At 37.6% G+C, this 23,041-nt stretch overlaps 1 protein-coding gene across 1 annotated transcript in view; it reads right to left on the bottom strand.

Moving 5' to 3' along the window:
• Positions 1-4,701: 4,701 nt before the first annotated feature.
• The window catches only part of NES (nestin), a 31,579-nt gene continuing 13,239 nt past the window's right edge, over positions 4,702-23,041 (bottom strand). The window contains exons 2-4 of the mRNA XM_063439543.1: positions 21,852-21,976; positions 17,934-18,007; positions 4,702-16,469 (exon numbers count right to left, since the gene is read on the bottom strand). Of these exons, the coding sequence (XP_063295613.1) occupies positions 7,054-16,469; positions 17,934-18,007; positions 21,852-21,976 (9,615 nt within the window). The 3' untranslated portion in view covers positions 4,702-7,053. The remainder of the gene's footprint in view (positions 16,470-17,933; positions 18,008-21,851; positions 21,977-23,041) is intronic.

The following is a 23,041-nucleotide window of genomic DNA, read 5'->3' as shown; positions in this document are numbered from 1 at the left end:
CACACTGTAGTTGGTGTGAGTCAGTACCGGTGGGAAGGCGAGGGCTGTGCAAGGTAGTCACACGTTGCGGTGTCCTCACACGCAGTTTCCTCCGCAAGGCCAGTTTGGGGACTCGCAGAAGATCCTCCCGTATGAAGCATGGGTCTGGGTTGCCAAGATTAAGCTCACAGGAGCAGAAGTATTTTCTCAAGCATAGAACCTTACCCAGAACGTAGCACACACAATCACGATCAAATTCCATGAGTAGCTGGTCCATGGACATGGGCGACCATGGGGAGGTGCATGTGGCTATAGGCCCTGGTGGGGCTGCCATTTTGACTGTCATTTTGACTGCTAGGTTTCTGTGCACTGGGAGACTTTATATCCTGCAACATTCACCGCACAAGTATTCCAGTGGGGACCGGGATCAAAGTCTGCGGGCTCTAATTCAAGGTATGGCTGCAAGTATGGCTGCAGCCCTCAGGGTAGCCTAGCTTGGGCTGTGTCTGCTGGAGTCAGGCAGAAAGGTGTCAAGTATTAAGCAGAGTTCTCTCCAGGCTTGTAGGCACAATTTCACCAGAAAAAGGGCAGTTTGAGTCCAATTTTAGGCTGTTTATCGGGGCTTTAGGACCATGCGACTGTCTTGGACTGCTGCCAGGCACCGCCCCATAAACCACTTATTTTGACGTGCAAGCAGAGGAGAAATGTCAGAGGTGGAAGAAGAAACATAGGAGCTGTAAAGAGAAAACAGAACTGGTTGTAAAAGGAGTTACAGTGGGTTCATGGGATCCAGGCATTGCTTACCGGGGATCATCATAATGCTGCCCTAAATGATACCTTCTGACATAGGCAGTTCTTTCTCCCTGGCAGTTCTAAAGGTTATTTAATAATAGTGTTTCACTGTATGCAATAATGGAACCTGATGTCTTCTTTGGGGTGGAGGGCAAGGGGTGGAGGTGAGTTTATAGTGGATTTGGGAGAGCAGGGGGCAATATAGAACCAGCAGAGGAGATGTGAGGTGGTCCCGATGGGAAAAGAGCAGGGTTGAGGTTGATGGTAATTGTAGGATAGATGAGTTGTGGATTTTGTGACATTAGGTTGTGAGGAGGATATAGTGACAGGGGAAGAGAGTAGAAAGGTGACATGGGGGGGGGGGGGGGGGTGATTGACACTCTGATGTGAAGGGGGTGGTTACATAAAATGGTGTGATAATAATATGGCATATTATGGCCCAGGCATGGAAGTTAAAAAGATGGTGACACTTAAGGGTAAGATGGTGACAAGGAGTAGGTGGTAGATGGTAACACTGTGATGGTGTGGGGTGGTGGCATTTTGATGTAAGGGGGAAATGGTGACACTGAAGGTTGTGGGAATAGTAAAATGAAGATACTGAAAGGGGGGCCATCAGCATCAATAGGATGAATAGAGCACATGAAGAATAGGGATGCCCTCTGGTATCCTGTGTAAAAATACCCCTTATGTACTTTCCCTTACCAAAAACTACACCGCTTTATTAATTTCCTTCTAGAGCCATATTCTGGTATGGTTTCCTCAGATGTCCTTTTTAAAGTTTATTTTCTTTTCCTCTGCTATCCTTCATTTCTTTCCCCTCCTATGCCATTCTCATTGGCAGGGCCGCCGTCAGAAATTTTGACAAAGCACAACTGCCTAAACTACCCCCACTAACCACCGACCACACGCAGACACCCCTCAAGGCCGATGGGACGTAAACATAAAAAACAGATGTCGGACAAACCAACCCCAGGACTGACAATAGGGGAAATGTGGCGGCAAGCATGCGGTCCGAGCGAAGCCAATATGGCGGCGCTCCACGGAGGCTGCACGGACTTCTCGGACGACTGCTCCGAGGGAGCTGACGAGGAATACTTCCGAGCCCCAGACCCAAAGCCGAGGGCAAAACCAGGCAAGGCAAGGAATGATCCTGATGCCGACCTGGTCACCACCGGGGTGCTAAAAGCCCTACGGACTTACAAACAAACATCGTCGCGGATGTCACCTCACAGGCCGAATTGCCGTGCTGGAGGACTCCTCTCAAGACCGCCAGCACAGTATCACCACACTGCAGACTGACGTGCAGGAACTGAGCCGCAAAAACATGATGCTTGAACGGCGCCTAGATGCCCAGGAGGAAGCGAGACGGAGACACAACTTAAAGGTCAGGGGGATCCCGGAGGGGCTACCTGAGACAGAATTACCGCACACGATCAAGCGCCTACTGACCACTATACTTCCCTCAGGTCACACTAAACCCATTGCTCCAACAGATCTATTCCGGATCCCGAAAACCCACCAAGGCCCCAGACGCGGCCACAAGGGACACTATCCTTACCTTCAAAAATAGTTCAGATAAAGCATTGATCCTCACCGCCCTCCGGGGGAAAACCCCTCTACAATTCGAAAATGCACAGCTAACATTCTACAATGACCTCTCAAATGGAACTCTGGCATGGCGTAGATCGCTCAGATCCCTCACGGCCGCACTCCAGCGGCACAAAATATTATACCGCTGGCGGTCTGCTCACACACTCCTCGTACAGCAGGGAGAAACAACTAACCAAATCCACGGCCCAGAGGATGCAGAGGATCTTCTACAGGCCTTAGGCCTACCACTGGACTCTCTCTCCCAAGCGGATAACCGAGCCTCCACCACCCCGGCTCACAGCTGGGACCCAGCGAATTGCGCCCCTTTTGTACCACAAAACACCACACCAGTCACATACGCCTTGGTCACCACCTAACAAGAGCCGAGATGCCCACGCTCCAATCCTGGCAACAGCATCGTTGTTCGACTAAGGCATGCACACACGCCTGCAGGGTTCGGCAACGGTACTGCACATATAATGGCCGGGACCTCCCGCAGTACCATACATATGCCCGACCAACCAGCCGACTAACATCTACAACACCAAGGACTGCTAACTTTGCCTCCCTGAACCACAGCTCGCCGCAGTTTTACCCTCTTCAATCCGGGACTGTATCCAGGCTACTCACTTACATTTTACTTTCTAGTTTTTTATTACTGCCTAAATAATAAGGTGCTTCCCATTTTTATTTTTATCCTAAAAACGTGAACCTTCTGATGTTAAAACAAAATCTACAGACAGGGCAGCGCATCAAACGTATAATGCATGCAAATAGCTGATACTCTTGGTTTCTGATCGTATCACTTTATATTTTGAGCCAGTTAAGAATACACCCCGCGCTTTTTGTTTGACCACCATACCAAGCGATGGCCCACTACACCAAACCGGGAGTGCGACCTAACCTTGAAGGGCATAGGCTGAGGAGAACAGCAAACTTCGGCAGGTGAACTGTCCATAGGCACATGACGCTCTAGTAAAATGACTCATCTGTATAAACCAAAAACCACCAAGTTCACTTTGATACAGTTGACTCTATTCCCTCTCACTCAGGTTAGGACTAACTGAGACCATCTCCTTACCTGCTGCCTTTGTTTAAAAAGTACAACCAAAGCCTCTTACCTATTTACGTTTATTTTAAAGATACAGAGTATAGCTGAACATTTGTGAATTGCTTTTATTATCTGTACACCTTGTTTAGATATAGAATCGATTACTGCCTGACAATCCAGGGAATGCAATACGCTACATGATAGTCTTACGTTTAACCTGTACATAGTCATTAGACAGCATAGCTATAAATAGGTGTTCTCAGAAGCCAGTGATATGAGTGTATCAACTAACACCAGTACTGAAAAGCGTGTTACATGATTCCTGTACTCTAAGTTAGATGTTTAAGCTCCTTTCTAACAGAGATTTATAGGGACGTTAACAGGGTTGAATATTAGTATAGTTGGCCATAAGCGTGACAAGGTTGCAAATAGCAGACTCTTTAGCTTACAGCATATTTTATTTTCCGTCATAACCTTTTCAGATATGGCCTGATGTTATTATTATTTAGAAACGCGCTGTCAACTAATAGGAAATGTTAACTGTATCGATGGGACGATATGACAAGTTGCCTAGTCAGCAGGTTGCTAATCCCAAATCATCTAATGTTGTAACTCTCTCTTAACCTACTCGTAAAAAGAAAAAGTGCTGTGTAATCTTTTGTAATGTCTTGCCTGTTATCATACTACTTGCGACTGCTATTGAGGCAGAGCAGGTATATTGTTATTTCATGCACAATAAAAATAAAGAATAAAAAAAAAAAAAAAAAAAAAATGTTGACTCTTTTTCAAGAAGTGTGTATGCACTGTGTAAGTCACAGACAGCAGGTGCAGCTGTATGAATAAAGTTAACAAATGTAACTTCTATTTGACAGAGAATTGAGCAATGAGACTGCAAGGACCTGATCTGTACACCAAGACTGCGTCATTAGGCTAAAGTTGTTTTGGTGACTATAGTGTCCCTTTAACCCCTTAAGGACACATGACGTGTGTGACACGTCATGATTCCCTTTTATTCCAGAAGTTTGGTCCTTAAGGGGTTAATCTCTATGGAAGACATTACCACTTTCGGCAGCCAACAATTACAAATGTATTTTGTACCATGTAAAGATTATTATTATTTTTTTCCTACAGCAGTTAGTGACTTGTCAGTAAATTATTGCGATAAGCATGTAGGCCAGCAAAACACTGCATGGTATTCTTCAGATCTATAGAATTGTCAAAGCTAACATCTTAGAGTTTCTAAAAAAAACTATTGCTGACAAATCGATGAAAAAAATAAAACCACAACAAAAGATACAATAGCAAATTTTATTAATTAATTCTTAGGGAAGGCACATGATTTCAACTTTTTTTTTGTTTTGTCTTAAGTTTCCTTTATAAATTATTTACACATTTCAGTCTTTTTTTTAGCTTTCCAGTGTCCACATTCATTGATGCTGGTGAGATTGGTATCTGTAAGAGTCATTTCAAATGGTAGCATCATTAATTACATATCTTATATATTATAATAAGATAATAATATAATGGCCAAAATAGCTGAGCGTCATGAATATTGCTCATCGGCTATAGATTCACTGTTTGCTTGAGACAGTACTCTGCTTAGACAACAAGAGCAAGAGGTATCCCTGCCAAAGTGGCCACCTTCTAAATGGCTGTGTAATGTAAAATAATTTTTGAATGGGTTACTTCTCATCAATCGTGGATACCAGCCATATATGTTTATAATTAGTGATGCCTAACCTACAGATACCAATAGACATGTTAAAGGATTATCCTTTGGATATCAGTGCTTACACAATAATACATCATGGGTCACATCATAATATTAAGTGAGCCAATTAGAACATTTTTTCAAAAAACATGTTTTTTTTCCCAATAACTTGTTTAATTGTTTCTTTTTTTTTTTTATGTGACATCCTCTTAGAGAATCCACATGACCCAGTGTAGCTGTTACCTGTACCTGTATTTTTATCAAATTGGAGCTTTCAATATTGTATTACTAAAAATCAGTTTAAAGCAATATGCCACACAGATCTCTTCATCTAACCAGATGTAGTTAGTTTAGCTATAACTACTGCTGGAAGATCTGCTAGAACATCAGTATGGAGGTGGCCATTTTGGAACTTTGCCAAAGTTTTCATATATTGATATAAGAAGACACTGTTGCAGAGAGCGTGTGATTACAGCAGCCAATCAGAATCTACGATTTGCTCATAGTTCCAGTTCTCTACGGTGCAAGAAAATAGGAAACCTTTTTGTTTGAACTTGCTGATAGTGATGGTCTGATTTCACCAATCCCATGTTCAGCAAGAAACAAACCTTTAATACATTTTTTTTTAAAACTTCTTAGAAATGTAAAGTTTTGTCAACTAGTAGCTTTTTAAAAAAACAAATGTATGCACGCTTTAAGGGGATGAAGCAGAAAAGGCACTGTTTGTCTAAGATCATAATTATATAAGTATGACCCATATGTTCCTCATTTCTAAGTTTGATGTAACTTAAATATTTTACTGCTGAAATTATTTATAATAAAATCAAAACATGCATTTTACTAAAGTAATTAACTTATTCCTATAGTAACGTTGTAGCTTTGTTCCATTTCTAAAATCACTCGTTATAAGGCAATTGACACTTGAACTGCTTTGTACTTTGTTTATTTATACCAGAGTGAATTGTAGATAGCCAGGTTGCACAGAATGTTTTTTTGTTTTTGTTTTTACAAAAAGTTAAAAAAAAAAATAATCTTACTCTATATGCTGTCTAGGCAACTATGACATGTGTACCCCCCTTTGGGTATCTGTTTAAAGCAGAGGTCCCACTAAGAGGCCAGTTTATGTCATGCTACTATGTATGCCAAAGCACTAATATATGATTTGAGCATGTTATTTAGAATATAAAAGGTATGATAGTTCTATAAGGTCACGCAATGAAATGCTAACTTATTTCGCTATTGAACTGAAAATGATCCTACAACATTTAAGGCTCTGTCAAATGTAATGAAAATATAATAGTGTCCTTTAAACCTGGGAATGTAAGAAGGCATGATCCCATAAAGGTTAAAAGCACATATATGTTTGTAAGCTAGGGCATCCATTTGTAAGGATGCAGTAATTGGAAAAAATGTATAGGTTTGCCTCCTAATAGTTCATTCATAATACATTAGATGAAAAGCAAACCAAACAGAATCAAACTTATGCTCATTAAATACTATATGGACATGCAAACGTATACTTCTAATGTTTCTTCAGTGCGGATAACGCTCTATGCCAGTCCCCTAATTGAAGGGTTTCAACAAGGTCCTGACAAAATTCACAGCAAGTTGGCAAAAAAATATTGCTCAAGGTTCCTTTCTTTGAGCTTAAAGCACTGAATCACAGTGAACACCCAACGCATTTTGCATAAAATTAACCTGAACATAGAATGGTAGGTTCAGTTACAAACACCATACAAATGCAGACATCATTAGACATTAAAATATATCCTCCCATATATGCCACTGTACCAATATATGGTTGCTATTTCTCGTTTGGATGGAACCTATTACCAAAATTCTCAGAGAACCAGGTGGATATATTCACAGTAATGAGAAAATAAATATAGTCACTTTTGCTCCACAAATATATTGAGGCAATTTAGTCTGTTTAGTCATCTGATGACCAAGATATGTCATCCTCGTGCTTTACATTGGAAACTCCTGCATATGTTTCACTTCCTTGTACGTTTGTTGAATCAATAAGGGCTTCTTCTGTCAAGGGAAGCTTTGTGGAAATTACCTGAGGTTGGTCATGGAAATCTTTATCTATAAGGTAGGGATTTTGCACTAGCTTGGTATATTCATTTTCATTAGCAGAATCCAGATACACTGAGGATTCTTTGGTGGTTTGACTATCTGACGCAAAGTGGACCTCTTCTGTTCTGCTAAGGTCTTTCAGTTCTGATGTTTCCAGCAATGCCTGGAATAGACCCTCATCCTTACCTTCTGACATGGCAAATTTAATTACCGAATCACCAAGGAATTCCTGATCATACGCATGCATAAATGGAGCATCAGTGTCTAACTGTATGTAGCCCTTTTTGCAAGATTGTTCATGCTCTTTGTCTTCCCTTTCAGAGTGACCATTTAGCATATCATCTGACCAACCAAACTTTTCATTTGCCTGTTGTCCATTCACTGCATCAATGTTTGCACTATTTAATTTTGTGAATTCCAGAGCAGAATGATCAAACTTGTCAATTGATTGACTCTTAAGCTCACTTGATTCAGGGGCGTTGCTCAGATCACAAGATGAGTCACTGCTTTCACTTGCCACCTCTTTTTCTTGGTCTGATAAATTACATTCTATTTGAACTATATCATCACAAGCAGATATTGGTTCTGCAGGTGTCTCTTTGGTTTCTTCATTATTAAAAACAATGTGTCCCAGTTCCTTAGAAGTTACTGTAAATTCTTCTGTAACTTCAACTTCGGCATATACTTCCGTAGTTATAACTTTTCTGATGTCTTCATGTTCAGAAGTAAACTTTATTGTGGCATTTGGTGATCCATCATCAGACGATCCAGCGTCTTCACTGTCTGAGACTCTATCTTGATATTGATCAATTTCAAACTGTTGGTTTCCTTGAAAAACTATATTGACCAATTCTTCAGATTTAGAAGAAACTGACTGAAAATTTACACTGATACTTTCTTGGTTTTTCTGCAATGTTTCATTTGCAACCTGCTTTACAGTGTCTGTAGCATGATCATCTTTGAAAACGTTCAGTTCCTCTCTTTCTTCATCAGTAACATATTTGTCATCGTCTTGTGAAGCTATAGATTCTTCGACTTCAGCAGGTTTGTTCTCCTCAGGTTTTTCAACAGCAACTTCTGCAAATTCATCTGCTAATAAATCATGCTTGTCAGATTCTTCTATTGATTGATTTTCTTCACTAATGTCAGTTGACTCTAATGGTAAGACAACTTGCTCCTTAGGTAAATCCTCAAATTCATTATCCACGTTAGGTAGAGGTGTTGTGTCTGGCAATGTTTTCTTTTGATGGTCATCACTACTAATTTCAAACCCTTCACTCCTCTGTGATAAAAGCGAGACATCTTCTTGTGATTTTACAGATTCTTTGACTTTCGCAGGTTCGTTCTCCTCAGGTTTTTCAACAGCAACCTCTGCAAATTCATCTGCTAAAAAATCATGCTTGTCAGATTCTTCTATTGATTGATTTTCTTCACTAATGTCAGTTGACTCTAGTGGTAAGACAACGTGCTCCTTAGGTATATCCTCAAATTCATAATCCATGTTAGGTAGAGGTGTTGTGTCTGGCAATGTTTTCTCTTGATGGTAATCACTACTAATTTCAAACTCTTCACTCCTCTGTGACAAAAGTGACAAATCTTCTTGTGAATCTACAGATTCTTCAACTTCTGAGTCCTCATTGTCTGTTTTGGTGATGATATTTTGTGATGCATCCTGCTGTTCATCAATAAAACTCTGGACTTCAAACTTTGCAATATCATTTTCATGTTCAACATAACGTACATGAGAATCAGCAGTAGGAATTTCAGATGACAGTTCAACAGCATTGGTTTGCTCTTCCAAATTTACAAAATCATTCTCATTCTTAGGAGCATCTTCTATGTTGGGTATTTCTGAGATTTTGACAGTATATTCTGAGTAATTTTCTGCTTGTAATAAAGATGGGCTATCATTTTCTTCACTTGGTTCTGACTTTTCATGCTGCACAAACCTTTCCAAATTGTGAATGTTTTCTTCATTTTCATCTGGACTTGCAATAGTTTTTGTTTTATTATGAGGTTCTGTGATATTTAAAATCTCAATATTTTCATTTTCTGAAAGCCTTAAATCTTCCACAGTCTCTACATTTGTAAGTTCTTTGTTTATTTTGTCTCCTCCCTCAATAATTTCATTTGATGTTTTTGGTAAACCTTCATTTTCCTCAGCTTTTATCACTCCTTCGGTTTCTTCAATATTGTATTCTGTTTTTGTTAAAAACTCATTTTCCTCAATATGTTCCTCTGCAGCTGTAACATCACTTTCTTTAGTATTTTCATGTGTTTTTGTTTCTTCTTCAAGCTCACTATTATCTTCTGTTGTTACTTCTTTATTTTCCTTAATTACATCTTCATTTTTATAAATATCTTCATTTGTTTTTGGAACAACTTCAATTAGTTTAATGGTTTCCTCTATGGTTGTTGCATCTTTATTTTCCTTAACATTTTCATCTGTTGTGTCTTCTTTATTTTCCACACTATTTCCCTCTGCTTTTGTAACTTCGTCATGCTCTTTAATATTTTCTTCTGTTGGTAATTTTTCATTTTCCTTAATAATGTCCTCTGTTTTTCTGTCTTCTTCACTAGCCTCAATATTTTCTACTGATTTTATTAAATCTTCATTATTTTTAATATTATTTTCAGAATTTATAGTTTCTAAAATCTCCTCCACATGTTTGTCTGCTGTTGATGGTTCTTTACACTCAATATTTTCTTCTGTTTCTGTAACTTCTTCAGTTTTTCCATCATCTACATGGTCCACTGTTTCTGTTACTTCATCCTCCTTAATATTCTCCTTTGGTTTTGAGTCTTCATTTTCCTCAATATTTTCCTCTGCTTTTGTTACTTCTTCACACTCTTTAATAATTTCTTCTTCTGTTGTTAGCTCTTCATTCTCCTTAATAATTTCCTCTGTTTTTATGTCTGCAATTTCCTCAATATTTTCCCCTGCTTTTATTACATCTTCATTACCTTTAAGATTTTCCTCTGTGTTTATAGCTTCTACATTTTCCTCAACATGTTCTTCTGTTGTTTTTAGTTCTTTATGCTCAATATTTTCTTCTGTTTCTGTAACTTCTCCAGTTTTTACATTGTCTTCATTTTCCACTGTTTCTGTTACTTTATCCTCCTTAATATTCACCTCTGGTTTTGAGTCTTCTTCATTCTCAACAGTATTTTCCTCTGCTTTTGTTATTTCTTCATTCTCCGGAATAATTTCCTCTGTTTTTATGTCTTCTTCACTTTCCTCAATATTTTCCCCTGCTATTATTACATCTTCACTATCTTCTGTATTTATAGCTTCTACATTTTCCTCAACATGTCCGTCTGTTGTTGTTATTTCTTTACACTCAATATTTTCTTCTGTTTCTGTAACTTCTCCAGTTTTTACATCATCTTCATTTTTCATTGTTTCTGTCACTTCATCCTCTTGAATATTATCTTCTGTGTTTGAGTCTTCTTTGTTTTCCTCAATATTTTCTTCTGTTTGTGTTACTTCTCCAGTTTTTACATTGTATTCATTTCCCACTGTTTCTGTTACTTTATCCTCCTTAATATTCACCTCTGGTTTTGAGTCTTCTTCATTTTCAACAATATTTTCCTCTGCTTTTGTTACTTCTTCATACTCTTTAATAATGTCTTCTTTTATTGTTATTTCTTCATTCTCCGGAATAATTTCCTCTGTTTTTATGTCTTCTTCACTTTCCTCAATATTTTCCCCTGCTATTATTACATCTTCACTGTCTTCTGTATTTATAGTTTCTACATTTTCCTCAACATGTCCGTCTGTTGTTGTTATTTCTTTACACTCAATATTTTCTTCTGTTTCTGTAACGTCTCCAGTTTTCACATCGTCTTCATTTTTCACTATTTCTGTCACTTCATCCTCTTGAATATTATCTTCTGTGTTTGAGTCTTCTTTGTTTTCCTCAATATTTTCTTCTGTTTGTGTTACTTCTCCAGTTTTTACATTGTATTCATTTCCCACTGTTTCTGTTACTTTATCCTCCTTAATATTCACCTCTGGTTTTGAGTCTTCTTCATTTTCAACAATATTTTCCTCTGCTTTTGTTACTTCTTCATACTCTTTAATAATGTCTTCTTTTATTGTTATTTCTTCATTCTCCTTAATAATTTCCTCTGTTTTTATGTTTTGCTCACTTTCCTCAATAATTTCTCCTGCTTTTATTATGTCTTCATTACCTTTAAGATTTTCCTCTGTGTTTATAGCTTCTACATTTTCCTCAACATGTTCTTCTGTTGTTCTTAGTTCTTTATGCTCAATATTTTCTTCTGTTTCTGTAACTTCTCCAGTTTTTACATTGTCTTCATTTTCCACAGTTTCTGTTACTTTATCCTCCTTAATATTCACCTCTGGTTTTGAGTCTTCTTCATTTTCAACAATATTTTCCTCTGCTTTTGTTACTTCTTCATACTCTTTAATAATGTCTTCTTTTGTCGTTATTTCTTCATTCTCCAGAATAATTTCTTCTGTTTTTATGTCTTCTTCACTTTCCTCAATATTTTCCCCTGTTTTTATTACATCTTCACTATCTTCTGTATTTATAGTTTCTAAATTTTCCTCAACATGTTCATCTGTTGTTGTTGTTAGTTCTTTAGACTTAATATTTTCTTCTATTTCTGTAACTTCTCCAGTTTTTACATTGTCTTTATTTCCCACTGTTTCTGTTACTTTATCCGCTTTAATATTTACCTCTGGTTTTGAGTCTTCTTCATTTTCAACAATATTTTCCTCTGCTTTTGTTACTGCTTCATACTCTTTAATAATGTCTTCTTTTGTTGTTATTTCTTCATTCTCCTGAATAATTTCCTCTGTTTTTATGTCTTCTTCACTTCCCTCAATATTTTCCCCTGCTTTTAATACATCTTCACTAATTTCTGTATTTATAGTTTCTAAATTTTCCTCAACATGTTCATCTGTTGTTGTTAGTTCTTTACACTTAATAGTTTCTTCTATTTCTGTAACTTCTCCAGTTTTTACATCGTCTTTATTTTCCACTGTTTCCGTTACTTTATCCTCCTTAATATTCACCTCTGGTTTTGAGTCTTCTTCATTTTCAACAATATTTTCCTCTGCTTTTGTTACTTCTTCATACTCTTTAATAATGTCTTCTTTTGTCGTTATTTCTTCATTCTCCGGAATAATTTCCTCTGTTTTTATGTCTTCTTCACTTTCCTCAATATTTTCCCCTGCTATTATTACATCTTCACTGTCTTCTGTATTTATAGTTTCTACATTTTCCTCAACATGTCCGTCTGTTGTTGTTATTTCTTTACACTCAATATTTTCTTCTGTTTCTGTAACGTCTCCAGTTTTCACATCGTCTTCATTTTTCACTATTTCTGTCACTTCATCCTCTTGAATATTATCTTCTGTGTTTGAGTCTACTTTGTTCTCCTCAATATTTTCTTCTGTTTGTGTTACTTCTCCAGTTTTTACATTGTATTCATTTCCCACTGTTTCTGTTACTTTATCCTCCTTAATATTCACCTCTGGTTTTGAGTCTTCTTCATTTTCAACAATATTTTCCTCTGCTTTTGTTACTTCTTCATACTCTTTAATAATTTCTTCTTTTATTGTTATTTCTTCATTCTCCTTAATAATTTCCTCTGTTTTTATGTTTTCCTCACTTTCCTCAATAATTTCTCCTGCTTTTGTTATGTCTTGATTACCTTTAAGATTTTCCTCTGTGTTTATAGCTTCTACAATTTCATCGACATGTTCTTCTGTTGTTCTTAGTTCTTTATGCTCAATATTTACTTCTGTTTCTGTAAGTTCTCCAGTTTTTACATTGTCTTCATTTTCTACTGTTTCTGTAAATTCATCCGCTTTAATATGCTCCTCTAGTTTTGAGTGTTCTTCATTTTCCTCAATAGTTTCTTCAGTTTTTCTTACTTCTTCACAATCTTTGCCCTCTGCATTAAAAGCTTTTACATTTTCCTCAACATATTCCTCTAGTTGTATAGCCTCTTCATGTTCATAATCCTGTTTAGTTACTGTTGTTGCTTCTTCATACACAACATTTTCCTTTGGTTCTATAATTTCTACAGTTTTTATTTCTTCTCTGCTTTCAACAGTTTTTATTTCGGCATTCTCCTTAATTTCCTGTGGTTTTGTGCTTTCTTTACTTTCCTTAATAGTTTCTTCTGTTTTTGTTACATCTTCATTGTTTTCATCTGTATTTAAGGCTTCCACATTTTTATGAACATGCTCTTCAGTTTCTTTAGCCTCTACATTTTCCCTGTCATATTCCTCTGTTTTTTCTTTACTCTCAACATTTTCCTCTGTATATGTAACTTCTATATCTTCTTTGTTTTCCACTGCATTTTTTACTTCTTCATTCACATTAAATCCCCTTTCCCTTTCTTTTATTTCTTCAATTTCCTCACTATATACTTCTTCTGACTTGGGTTCCACGGGACTTTGATTAACATAATGAAAGTCCTCCTTTGCTACAGTAACAACCTCATTGACCCAGTGGTCAGGGCTTTTGTTTTCATTCTCTTCCTCAGATGCATCACACTGTAAATTTGCAGATAATTCAAATTGAGTGTTTAAAACCTCTTTAGTTGTGAATGAAACATTTGTTTCCAAATTTGTCTCAGTTAAAAAACACTCCTGCTGCCTTTCTGCTATATCATTTTCATTTTCTGAAAAAACATGTTCTTCTTTTTCATCTTTTGTATGCTCATGTTCAAAGATTTCATATTGGCTTTCTTGCACTTTATCTACAATATCAACTTCTATTTTGATTGTGTCATTCGAAAGTCCGATATCCAAGTTGAAAGTTTCAGCATCATTTCTCCTTATATCAGAAAAAGACTCAGTTGCATCATGATCACCGACCACCTTTTGATGTTCCAGAATAGCAGTGTGTTCTTCATGGTCACTAGATTGACATAACTCCTCATTATCACTTGTCTGCTGTAGATTCTCCTCTACATGATGGGCATAGTCTTTTAATTCTATCTGTTGGTCATCTATGTTCACCTCACTTGATACAGTTAGATCAGCTCCTTCTTCAATGAGATGTTGAGTCAAAACCTCTTTAGCACTGGGTTCTTTTTCTTCGACATTATCCAACTGACCAACATCTGTTCTTTCATTTTTACTGATAATTTTCTCTCCTTGATAATCATTTTCTGCATTTATCGTCTTGTAATCTTCCTCTACTTCATATGGCCCAATATTCTTGATTTTCAGCAGGCTATGTTGCAAGCTGTCATCTTCTATAACAAGTGGTTGTGTTGTTTCCTGTTCAACATCAACTGATTGTTCCAAACTGATTTTGTTATCCAACATCTGAATAGAGTCATCCACACCATTTAATATTTTATCATCACTAGAAGTATCACTTTTCTGTTCAATATCTGAGAGTTGGCCTTCATGTTCATATGTCAACTTGATACTGTGTAATCCAGCATTGGTGAAACCAAAGTCCTTTTCTTCTATAATGTTTTCTTTAAGGCTGGAATCTTCATCTTCTGTTAACTTGTCAAAGTGCTGATTCTCAGACTCAAACCTGCTATTAAATTCTTGGTTAACTTGCACACTGGCAATTATCTGCTCAACATTTTCCTCGGTTCCAATGAAAGTGGAACATTTCTGATCATCTTTCTCTGCATTCTCTAGCTCAAGAGATGTAGCCTCATGAAATTGCTGTAAACTTGCCTGCTCAAGCTCAAGCGTGAACATTTCAGACTGTTGAACTGGTTCTTCAATGTCCGTTATATTTTCAGTTGTCTTTCCATCATATGAAAGTTTACTCTCTTCTGCCATAGCATTCAAGCTAAGAATCTTCTCTACTTCCTGGTCTTGTTGCAAATTATGCTCTTTAATCTCATGCAATTCTGCAGCATACTGCTTAAGGACAGTGAACACTTGCATTTGTTGAACTGGTTCCTCCAAGTTCTTACTTGTCCATTCTTCCTCATAGGACAGTTGACTGTCCTGTTCTTCATGTGGCAACTGGACAGTTTTGTTTTCTGCATTATCTAAATCAACAGTCTCTTGCCCTTCTCGATTAGGCTGCACATTAACATCTTCTATGCTTAGCTGGTCAGCAATGTGCTGGTCAAATGACTGGGATCCTTGTGAATCATCTTCTTGATAACTAACGTGTTCAACTTCCGTTACAGACATGATTTTCAAGTTGCTTCCCAAAAGTCCTCCAACAGTTTTCCTTATGATTTCTGACACATTGTCATTGTCCATCGACAACAATTGAAATTCTTTCTTCTCAACTGCAGTGATTTGGAAAGTTGGAATTTCGTGTTTCTGATCAAATTCAGATATTTCTGGAGAAAGTGTTAAATCAGCTTCTGTATTTAATTTATGTAAATCAAGAGCTTCTGCCACTTTCCCTTCATCTACCTCTTTTTCTTCTGAAAAATTTGATTCTATAACATCTTGTAGGCTGAAATCTATGCTCTGATAACTGATGGTTTCTCTTGTTGTCGCATGTTCTTCAGAAGCTTGTATGGCCTCTGTACTTTTATAAGATCCATCTTGATAAGCAATATTAAGAACTATATCTTCCGACGTGTCATGTTTAGGCACATTGAGATTTTTCTTCTCTTCTTGATGTGTTTCACTTAACTGAATCTCCTGTTCCTCCTCCTTTTTCTCCTGCACTTTCTGAACATATTCCCGGGCTATTGATTTATTTATTTCAACAATGTTTTTCAAAGTTACGTCCAAATTATCTTCTTTCAGCTGTGAAGTGGGGGCTTCCTGTGAACTTGTAGAATGAGATTTAATATTGACTTTATCTAGAGCTTCTTTTTTCCCTGAATCCCTCTCTTCGGTAGAGTAAATATGCTCTTTTAATACAGGCAAGTCCTTTGTATATTTTTTCTGCTCTTGAAGACCTTTGTCTTTCGATGAATCAAGTGAATAGGAAGGGGAAACTGTTTTGCTGTTCGTTTTCCTGAAAACCTCTGCAGACTGAGAGCGCCTCTCAAAACTGCTTTCTAGCGCAGGTAGTGAAGACACTGCTTTAGCAATGGGAGCTTTGGTATAGCTTTGAGACTGGAGCACTGAGCTGACTTTCTGGAACTCTTTGGTAACGGGACTTGTCCTTTTTTCATATGAAGTATTTTTCACATTCAGGAGGTGGTGTGCAGATGTCCTTGATGCCTCGTTTTTTTCTGCTCTTTGCTTTTTATTGGAGCTCAGATTATATTCTGTAGACAGAACTTTCTTGTTATCTCTGTTCTGTCTTCTTCGTGCATTTTTCGGCTCCAGAAAAGAATCTATTAAAAAAAAATAAAAAAAATAAAGCCACAAATTAGAGCTGACTGCAGTACTTGCTTTTATTAGTTTACAGAGAATTTGCCTCTAACATTATTACATTTAGCATGGGGTTATTTACAAATTCAAGAATTGTGGAGAAGTGACAAAAGAATTGGAAATTTTATCCAAAAACAGCTGTCTTAGAAAATGTTGATAGACTATTTACTTTTGTCAATTCTCCTCATTTCCATGCTTAGTAAATTGGAATACGTTTTTATTGCACAACATGTATACAGACAAGAATTAAATCAGAACAAAAACATGTTTTGCCTTTGCTTTTTCTACCCCTTTGTAATATCAAATAAAGTGCCCAATAAGCAAATAAAAAATACGTCCATTGAATATAGGGACCATATTGTGATATTTAAATAGACAAAGAGCAATGGTACAGGTCCTGTGCTTAGTGAGAGAACACTTTCAGTTGCTAGTCCCAGTCTCATTTTCATTGTCTACAACCCTAGTAGTTCTGCCAGTAACCAAGACTGGACTTAAAGGATCACTATAGGATCAGGAACCCAAAAATGTATCCCTAACCCTATAGCTTTAAAATCACCATCTAGCCCCCCCCCACCCCCCTCCCCGGGCCCCTCATTCCTCCATAAATATAGCAATATCTTACTGTATTCAAGCCTGAAGCTGTAACTCTGCATGCTGTTTGACTCAGAAAAGCAAGCAGTCTGCTGACATCATCAAAAGTGGTAGCCTGATCCAATAACAGTGCTTCCCCATAGGATTGGCTGACAAAGAGGCAGATCAGGGGCAGAGCCAGCATGATTCAAACAAATCCCTGGCCAATCAGCATCTCCTCATAGAGATGAATTGAATCAATTAATCTCTATGAGGAAAGTTCAGTGTCTGCATGCAGAGGGAGGAGACACTGAATGTTTGGATGCATTTTAGGCAGCCATGACCCAGGAAGGATCTCTAACATCCATCTAAAGAGTGGCCAGTGAAGTTATCACCTTCCTGTTATTTAAACACTGTCTTTTCTCTGAAAAGACAGTGTTTACAGCAAAAAGCCTGAAAGTAATGATTCTACTCACCAGAACAAATTCAATAAGCTGTAGTTGTTCTGGTGACTATAGTGTCCCTTTAACTTTTGTGTAGCGATATCTCAGGTTATGCCCTAGAACAGTAATGAGAAATATGGCACTAATGCTCTTGAAAATGGGATGGACCTAACTTTTTAAGCATTTCTGGAATATATTTTGCTTCCTCTAAAGAAGCATTCATAAAATACGTCTTCAAAACAGGGACTTGTACTATTTTGGGTCTTTATGAATATAAAATAGAGCTCCATTGAATTACGTATAATATAGAAATAATATCGTAGAATAGTCCAGTAATACCACTAGACATTTCTCAGTGCACCATATCGCATCCCTATTTCCCAAAGTATTTATAAGAGATACAGTATAACATACCGCTAAAGGCAGAGGACAGTTTGTAATCCATCCCTGGGCTGTATATTCTGGTACTCTCCGCTTCAAGAAGGGATCTAGAGGGAACAAGAAAATGGTGAAGTCAGTGATTTGTTTGTAAATTATTTTATAACTTATATCATCAGTCAGCACTGTAACAATGAATACTGGAGGGGATACAACTGTAACCAGGTTTTAGGAGTTCCACATGATCCTTTTCCCTCTCGATAAGCACATATTATCTTTTGTACATACAGTTTTTATTATTCGAGGATTTGAGGAATTCTTATGTGATCTACTCACCTCAAAGGGTAAACTTTTCATTGTATTTGAACACTGCAGTTTAAGGGTGTGTATTGCTGTTTGACATATTATCTTTTCCCTGATCCTATCACAGTCTAAAACTGCAGTGACTGTCATAGTGATGATAATACATGAGAGAGACACAATGAAGGGATAGAGATAATCTGTGGTTAGACAGAATGAGAGACAAGAGGGACAGAATGGGGCAAAGACACTGTATGAGAGAGGGAGATACACTATGGAGGCAGAGGAAGAAACATTGATATGAATGGGACACAGGGAAATACACTATTGGGGATACAGGGAGAGACATTATAGAAGTGGTGGCGCAGTGGTGGAGAGTTAATATAGTGAAGAGCAAGAGACACTATGGGAAGGCAGAGAACTGCATTATCGGGGAGAGAGAAGAAGAGGCTTTATGGGGGCAGAGCGAGAGACGCTATTGGGCGGTAGAGGGAGAGACAGTGTGGGGGACAGAGGAGGACGGTACAGGTGGAGACAACTTTATTAAATGTGTGTGATGTGGCTGGGTCCCGGCCTGAACCCAGTACATCCTGCCTAGGGCACTCCTCACCCCAGTAAATTCAATAATATTTGTTTGGGTGACTAAATGTGAAAATGGCACCAACTGAGAGATGACAGTTCATCTTCATAAAATAACTGATCCATTAACTTGTTCTAATGGCTAATAGTACTTGTTTGTTACTGGTAGAAAAAATAAAAAACCTTTTTAATCAGTTATTTTTCTCTGTGTTTTGCACAGTGCTTTCTCTGTCCAATAGTCCAATAAATGTAGGCAATCACATTTACTTTATAAAAAGTATGTAAGGCCGATGTAAGGCCCCATAAAGGTCAATAGTGACATCTGCGACACTGCTAATGTACTTAATATTCATACTTTATTTTTACATTTACATGACACAGGTCAAAGTTCAATCGCAAACAAAATCTCTTTTAGAGAACAAAGGATTGTGTCATCCTCGCTGTGTTTTTGTTGGAATTGATGTCCGAAACAAACTAGCATTTTACTGCAGTAACTTCCAAAACATGCCTCGTTAGTGTGGATTGTCAGCTTGTATCACCCATTGTCTTCAAACCCTCGTGTGTTGTCACACAGAGCATCTTACTTCTCAGTCTCAAATGGGCACACACACACACACACAAGTTCTTTAATAAGTCCTTCAGATGTCTACACTTTACATTCCTCCCCTTAGTTTATAAAAGATTTATCCCTCTGTGATATGACCAACCCAATGACATAATGGCAGGTCTCAGGAGAGAAATCTACAGCCCCACCACCAATAGAACTGCATTATCATGCTAATGGCCAGTCAGCTTTTGTTTGACACCATCTGGAAGGTCTCAGAGAAATGGAGTGGGGGCTCGCTGGTGGATGAGAAGGAATAATGCTGAGCTAGTGCACATTCCCATGCATAACATGGAATAAATGAAACAAGAGAAGATGCTCTGACAGAAAACTTATTAGCCTGACAAAATGCTAGAAATATTTTTAGATTTCCCTAAAATATGTTTTGTTTTTTTTGTTTTGTTTTGTCTGTTTCTTTTTTGAAGTGTTGCCAATCTTGACTTTTGTTAAAGTTTAACTTCCTAAATTGTGGATTAAAATGTATCCGTTTATCTCCCCCACACCCCCAGAGACTAATCTTTATTAGGACATCGGATGATCTCATTTTGTGGCGGCCCCATACAGTGCAGTCTATAGTTTTCTTTTGTGTTCTGTACAAAGAGAAGCCATGCTTGTCCCCCACAAAATATATTGTTGCACAGTCACATTAGGCTTCAATGAAATTAATAGAATCGCTACATATATAGTTAAATGGAAACTGATTTAAAGTGTGTAAACTATGAAAATTTTTAGGGTTAAATTACGATATATTTTTTTTAAATACTAAAAATGTATTTTTCATGCTTTATATTTCAACTGAGCTCCCAGGACCATCTTATCTTAGATATGTAATGTAAAATATATAATAAATTCATTTTTATTTTTTACATTTACTGTATTTGGTAAACAATGGAGTCTTATTTTTCACCAATATTTTTTTTTTTTTGGGGGGGGGGGGGGGGTAGAAGCATTTTCCTTGCACATGTGACCTTCCTCTGGAAGAATTCAGGATGTGCTCCCAAGGCTTTGCGCAGAAAAAAATTGCTTCCCCCATACTCCAAAAAACACCGCCATGGTCCAACTATATTAATGTCACAGCTGATTGAAACCAGGCCCCAAATCCCAATGGACACAGAGTATCTATGCTCCCTTGAGACTGAAAATGGCAATGGCAGCACAGTATATGAGGTCATATCGTCAAATCATATCTCCCTAGACTTACATCTCTAGCTCAGGTTTTTTCTGTGGAAGAGCTCAGGTTTTTTGTTTATCTGGAACCAACCCATGTTATGTTCCATCACCATCTAAAATATAGACTTTATTTACGGAAGTGAGAACTGTGGAAATTTGGTGAAGTAATAGCATTTTAGGCAAAAATAGCCAGACTTGATACATAGCTGAGTTATAGAATGTTTTATGACAATTGGACTTAGAATTGTCAGCACCTTTTCCAACTCTCCACAATTCCCAATTTAATGCCATTAAAGTCATTGGCAATAGGACTTATAGCCTTAAAAGTACACTCTAAGCACCATAACCACTACAGTGCACTTGGTTATCATACCGGGAGTCCACTGGGCACTGCTCCCCACCTCCTAATGACAAAGAGCAAACAGCTCTGGCTGAGTACCTTTTGTTAACTCTTCTAAACGTAACCCTGCAGTGCATGCCTAGCTCATTGGCTGAAAGTGTCAGCTGATTGTTCACAGCCAATGAGCTAAGCTCTGCTCTGCACTCTGTCTAAAGTAGTAGAGGTGGGTAGCATCGACGGGCAGACCCCATGTAAGAAGTCAATCCATTCTTAATTGGTTTGACAACTAACAATGGGGGGATGCCAGGGAACTCCTGACTTTATAACCACTATAGTGTGCTGTAGTGCTTATGGTACTTGGATTGGTCCTTTCAAGTGAAGCTGTCAGTTCTCAGAAAGTGACTGTTTCCTCACTCAAGTAAACACGCATTTGAGCATTCCTTCAAAAGTGCCGTACACGCACACGGCATTGCAGAGGGAAACTAATTTACATGGCATGCCTCGGCTGTGCCAAGACAGCCACATGTGCAGTGTAAAATATAAAATAAAAATGAATGCAAAGTTAAAAAAACAAATTACCACCTGTTGCAACAACAAAATGTGACTTCAATTGTGCAGCTGGGTTTTATATATGCCATTTTATTGTCTGTCAACCTAAAACTCTCATCATTGTCAGCCAGATTTAAGTTGCAGTCATGAAATATCAAGAAGTCTGTAGGTTCTCCCCCACTGATGAAGAATATATGCGCTGCATATTATTGTTCAGATATCATTATTATTGAAAATAATGTTTTTGTAGCTGTGCAACTTTAGTTCAATCTGCTAGATAAAACTAACAGATCTTTATGTTACTGCTCTGTTGCAAACCATTCTGCCGCTGACACTGTATTGATGGTCAGAGAAAGAGGTTTTGTTAGTTCCATTCCATATGATGCACCTACCTACACACAATGCGTATTACCTGTATGTGGCCACTTCCAGACTCAGTGACATCTTAAGGTGCATGAGCTGCTGTCTGTCCTCCAGAACCTGCGCAATCTGTGTCCTTAAATGCTGTTTCTCTTTCTCTAGATCTTCAATTTCACACTTCAAAGACAAAAAAAAATAACAATACAATTAGCCTGACTGTTCAGATCTGTGTAAATGCTTTGAATACTCTTACTCAGAACGTTATTCACTAAACTGAGAATTGATGGGAATTCAAAGTGAAATCAACGTAAATTTAAAAAGTTAGGCCAATACAGCAAAATTAGAAACGTTCAAGTTAATTCTGTTTTCAGCTTAACTATTTTGGCCTGAAATTTGAAATTCACTTTGAATTCTTGATAATTATCACTGAACACTGGATAACCATGTAAGAGAGACAAATATTCCTGCCAATTCGTTTTCCTTCCTTCACACTGTAAGGATCTGTAAACACTAATGACCCACGATGTTTCCCTGCATAAAATGTATTACTCCAAGGGACTATGAATTAATAAGTAACAAAGCATTTCTGCTGGGTCTCCAATTGGAAAGAAGAAGCAATACTTTCATACACTGATAATAGGCCATGTGACATTTGGCCCATGCAAGGATCCTTATATTTATTCAGGTACAAAGATAACAATCTACAGGGATTTACCATCTTGCATTTGCACTTTGTGGCACATTTGCTAAAGTTGAAAATAAAGATATGTAGACATCATTCTTACGCTTTGTTTATGCTTTCAGACAACACAGGATTTATTGCAAACAAGATATTATTGTTCTGACAGTTTTAAAGCCCCAGTTATGTTACTGTAGTGTCTGCCCCATGCTCTGGGACCTAGCTGCTCATGTGTGTAGGTGTGCACTAGGGGTACGCCAGCTGTGCCCAGGTACACGGTATATTGTCTATGTTTCCCATCTTTGTTCTTTAGGGGCATTTTTGGATAAATTTAGGTTATCTAGGCTTAGACTATTTCTCTTTATATTTTTTACTTATCACTGGAGCATATACATTGTATTTTGCACTTCATATTTTATACTTTTTCTTGATGCAAGCCATAAAACAAGGAGCTACGTGGGCATCTGATGACAGAGGATTGCAATAAAGTGCATATTCAAAGGATTTTAGATGTGCTTTTCCCCCTTAATGATACTTTTGACATGCTGAATAACATTAGGTAA

Source organism: Pelobates fuscus, chromosome 13, assembly GCF_036172605.1.
Source record: "Pelobates fuscus isolate aPelFus1 chromosome 13, aPelFus1.pri, whole genome shotgun sequence".
NCBI lineage: Eukaryota > Metazoa > Chordata > Amphibia > Anura > Pelobatidae > Pelobates > Pelobates fuscus.
This window is presented reverse-complemented; position numbering and strand designations above follow the sequence as displayed.